Source organism: Chiloscyllium plagiosum, chromosome 8 (assembly GCF_004010195.1).
Source record: "Chiloscyllium plagiosum isolate BGI_BamShark_2017 chromosome 8, ASM401019v2, whole genome shotgun sequence".
NCBI lineage: Eukaryota > Metazoa > Chordata > Chondrichthyes > Orectolobiformes > Hemiscylliidae > Chiloscyllium > Chiloscyllium plagiosum.
In genome coordinates, this window is record NC_057717.1 from 106852098 (window position 1) to 106856080 (window position 3983).

At 48.0% G+C, this 3983-nt stretch overlaps 1 protein-coding gene across 1 annotated transcript in view; it reads right to left on the reverse strand.

The window, feature by feature from the left end:
- dhps (deoxyhypusine synthase) overlaps positions 1-3815 on the reverse strand; it is a 14339-nt gene extending 10524 nt beyond the window's left edge. The window contains exons 1-2 of the mRNA XM_043695069.1: positions 3458-3815; positions 1119-1283 (exon numbers count right to left, since the gene is read on the reverse strand). Of these exons, the coding sequence (XP_043551004.1) occupies positions 1119-1283; positions 3458-3793 (501 nt within the window). The 5' untranslated portion in view covers positions 3794-3815. The remainder of the gene's footprint in view (positions 1-1118; positions 1284-3457) is intronic.
- Between the last annotated feature and the right edge of the window lie 168 nt (positions 3816-3983).

Here is a 3983-nt window from a genome sequence, read left to right on the forward strand (position 1 = left end):
CGATGTGGGTCATTCAGTCCCGCGTTAACGATGTGGGTCAGACTGTCCCGCGTTATCGATGTGGGTCAGACAGTCCCGCGCTATCGATGTGGGTCAGACAGTCCCGCGTTATCGATGTGGGTCAGACAGTCCCGCGTTATCAATGTTGGTCAGACAGTCCCGCGTTATCGATGTGGGTCAGACAGTCCCGCGTTATCCATGTGTGTCAGACAGTCCCGCGTTATCGATGTAGGTCATTCAGTCCCGCGTTAGCGATGTGGGTCAGACAGTCCTGTGTTATCGATGTGGGTCAGACAGTCCCGCGTTATCGATGTGGGTCATTCAGTCCCGCGTTAACGATGTGGGTCATTCAGTCCCGCGTTAACGATGTGGGTCAGACTGTCCCGCGTTATCGATGTGGGTCATTCAGTCCCGCGTTATCGATGTGGGTCAGACAGTCCCGCGTTATCGATGTGGGTCATTCAGTCCCGCGTTATCGATGTGGGTCAGACAGTCCCGCGTTAGCGATGTGGGTCAGACAGTCCCGCGTTAGCGATGTGGGTCAGACAGTCCCGCGTTAGCGATGTGGGTCAGACAGTCCCGCGTTAGCGATGTGGGTCAGACAGTCCCGCGTTATCGATGTAGGTCATTCAGTCCCGCGTTAGCGATGTGGGTCAGACAGTCCTGTGTTATCGATGTGGGTCAGGGAGTCCCGCGTTATCGATGTGGATCAGACAGTCCCGCGTTATCGATGTGGGTCAGACAGTCCCGCGTTATCGATGTGGGTCAGGGAGTCCCGCGTTATCAATGTGGGTCAGACAGTCCCGCGTTATCGATGTGTGTCAGACAGTCCCGCGTTATCAATGTGGGTCAGACAGTCCCGCGTTATCGATGTGGGTCAGACTGTACCGTGTTATCGATGTGAGTCATTCAGTCTCACGTTATCGATGTGGGTCAGGGAGTCCCGCGTTATCGATGTGGGTCAGACAGTCCCGCGTTATCGATGTGGGTCAGGGAGTCCCGTGTTATCGATGTGGGTCAGGGAGTCCCGTGTTATCGATGTGTTATCGATGTGGGTCAGGGAGTCCCGTGTTATCGATGTGGGTCAGACTGTACTGGGTTATTGATGTGGGTCATACCATGTTATGCTGCACGAGGTAGCGGATCGTCTCACGAAGGCCAGAACTGATGAGGTTGGATGTATATCCCAAGAAGATAGTGCAGCCTGATCTCTCTCGCTGACATGGATTCAGATTGATTGCATTCAGTTCATCTTCATTTAATGGTTCGAGCTTCTTCTCAATCTGAAACAGTCAGTCAGTCACATATTAGCTTTCCGATTCCCCTGGCACCATGTCCACAAACAATCATAAGAGTCAGCAACAAGGAGGACGACATCTGGCCCCTCAAGCCTGTTCCAGCATTCAGTAAGATCATAGCTGATCCACTTCACCTTCTCTCTGCCCTCCATACGCCACCATTTCCTCCTGGATCAAGGCTTGGATATTTCCATTGACCTATGCTCTCCAAGAATTCCAAAGACTCATTAACCTCCAAGAAAAATAATTTCTCCGCACCTCAGTCCTAAATGAGTGACTTATTTATAATTTTTCAGCTCATTCAAATTCCCCAACAAGGGGGAATCATTCTCTCAGCATCCACCATATTAAACCCTGTTAGAATCTTATATGTTTCAATCAGATCACCTGACTCTTCTCAACATCCAAAGGTCACACACTTAACCTTTTTCCCAGGAAAGCCCTTTCATCCCAGGAATCAGCCTCCTGAGCCTGCTCTGACCTGGTTCGAATACGTATTTATCTCTGTCTTAAATAGGAGACCCCCTGTTTTTACATTTTATTTTTGACTAGTTGAAACGACAAAAGAGAAAATTTATTTTCAGGATCCATCCTGTCCAGTCTCCTGAACATTTTATATATTGCAATAAGATCACCTCTTCAACTCAAGGTGATACAGCCTCAGACTGTCCAGCTTTTCCTTACAAACCTTTCATCCTAGAATCAGTTGAGTGAATCTTCTCTGAAGTTATTTCGATGGAAGTCTATTCCTCCATATGTAAGGAAATCAAAATGGTACAGAGTACACTGGGTGCAGTTGCACCAAAGCCTTCAACAGTTGGAGCAGAACTCCTACTTTCATATTCCTTCCCCCTTGCAATAAATTACTACATTCCATTTAACTTCTTAATTCCTTGCTGTTTTTTCTGCTTGCTGATCTTTTGTAATCCATGAAGAACACCTAAGTCCTTCTCTTCTGCAGCTATCTGCAGTCTCTCTCCATTTAGATAATATTCAGCCTTAGTATTCTTCCTGCTAAAGTGGCCACATTCCCTGAGGTCAGACACCTTTCCACTTCCTCCCTAAAGGCAGACCCTCTGGAAGAGAATGAAGGCAGAACTCACAGGAGTGCCCTAATAACCTGCTGTCAATGAATCCTCGCTTCACTTTGACTCCAAGCACTGACTAATAGAACTTACTCGCTGACTGCTCCCCTTCAGACGCTACCCCACTAGACTCACTGACGTGCAGTGACTACTGGAATATTCCTGTTATGACTGATTCAGGATGACATTGAAAGGATCTTTGTATCCGAGTTAGAAATGTAGATTTCTGCAGAAGCATGTTCCAGCCACTTTTTGAATACGGTGTGCTAATCCGGTGTCCTTCCTATAGGAAGGGTATTGAAACTTGAAAGGATTCAGAAAAGATTTACAAGGATGTTGCTGGGGTTGGAGGGTTTGATCTGCCGGGAGAGACTGACTAGGCTGAAACTGTTTTCCCTGGAGCACCAGAGGCTGAGAGGTGACCTCATAGAGATGTATCAAATCATGAGGGGCCTGGATAGGGTGAATAGACAAGGCATTTTCCCTGGGGGTGGGGGAGTCCAGAACTAGAGGGCATAGGTTTAGGGTGGGAGGGGAAAGATATAAAACGAACTGAAGGGGCAACTTTTTCATGCAGAGGGTGGTACGTGTATTGAATGATCTGCCAGAGGAAGTGGTGGAGGCTGGTACAATTGCAACATTTAAAAAGCATCTGGATGGGTATATGAATAGGAAGGGTTATGAATATTATGAATAAGGAATGAATATAGAGGCATATGGACCAAGTGCTGGCAAATGGTACTAGATTAATTCAGGAAATCTGGTTGCCACGGACAGGTTGGTCTGTTTCTGTGCTGTACATCTCTATGAATCTAAAAGAGCACATGGTTTTGGAGGAGGGTGGTCAGACAAGATTTTGTTGATCTCCTAAATGATTTGGACTTGGACCTGGTTATTGTGCTTCTGTCTCAGTAGGGGGTGAAGCTAATTTCAGCAGTTCAGGACCAGCCATCCCCTCTAGTCTGCTCCATTATTCAACAATTACATGGCTGATTTTCTCCAGGAACTCGACTTCATCCACTATCACTCAATTTGTGCTCCTGTGAGAAAAGGTGAAGGGTCTCTCGGATTTACCATGCTGTTAATCTGCTGTACGGCAAGTCCAAAGTTGGTAGCCTGGTATCCAGTGGTGAGGTAAGATTGTAGCAGAGCATGGTAGTTAATGCCCCTGTTGAAGTCATATCCTTTGACCTGCACAGATCCTTCGGGGATGGTGGAACTTGGCTTCAGAACTGCATCCAGAGCGACTGATGGTATAGACTCAGCCATCCCTGATCCCAGTGGATTATCTATAGGCTGGAAAACAGAGATACAGTCTGAGGGCAGGAAGAGTTCACAGTCAGATCCAGAGCACAGACCTCCCAAGTGATATATCCTTTCCAGGTAAACATGGACTTCCCTCTCCCCCATACTTTCAGGTAAACACAAATTCACCTCCAACACCCACCCCAGGATAAACACAGACACCCCCCGGGACCCCTCCCTCTCCCCCCTCCCTGGGGGTAAACACAGACCCCTCCCTGGGGTAAGCAGAGACCCCTTCTCTCCACCCCCCCACCCCGAGTAAACACAGGCCCCTCCCTCCCGGGGTATACACAGG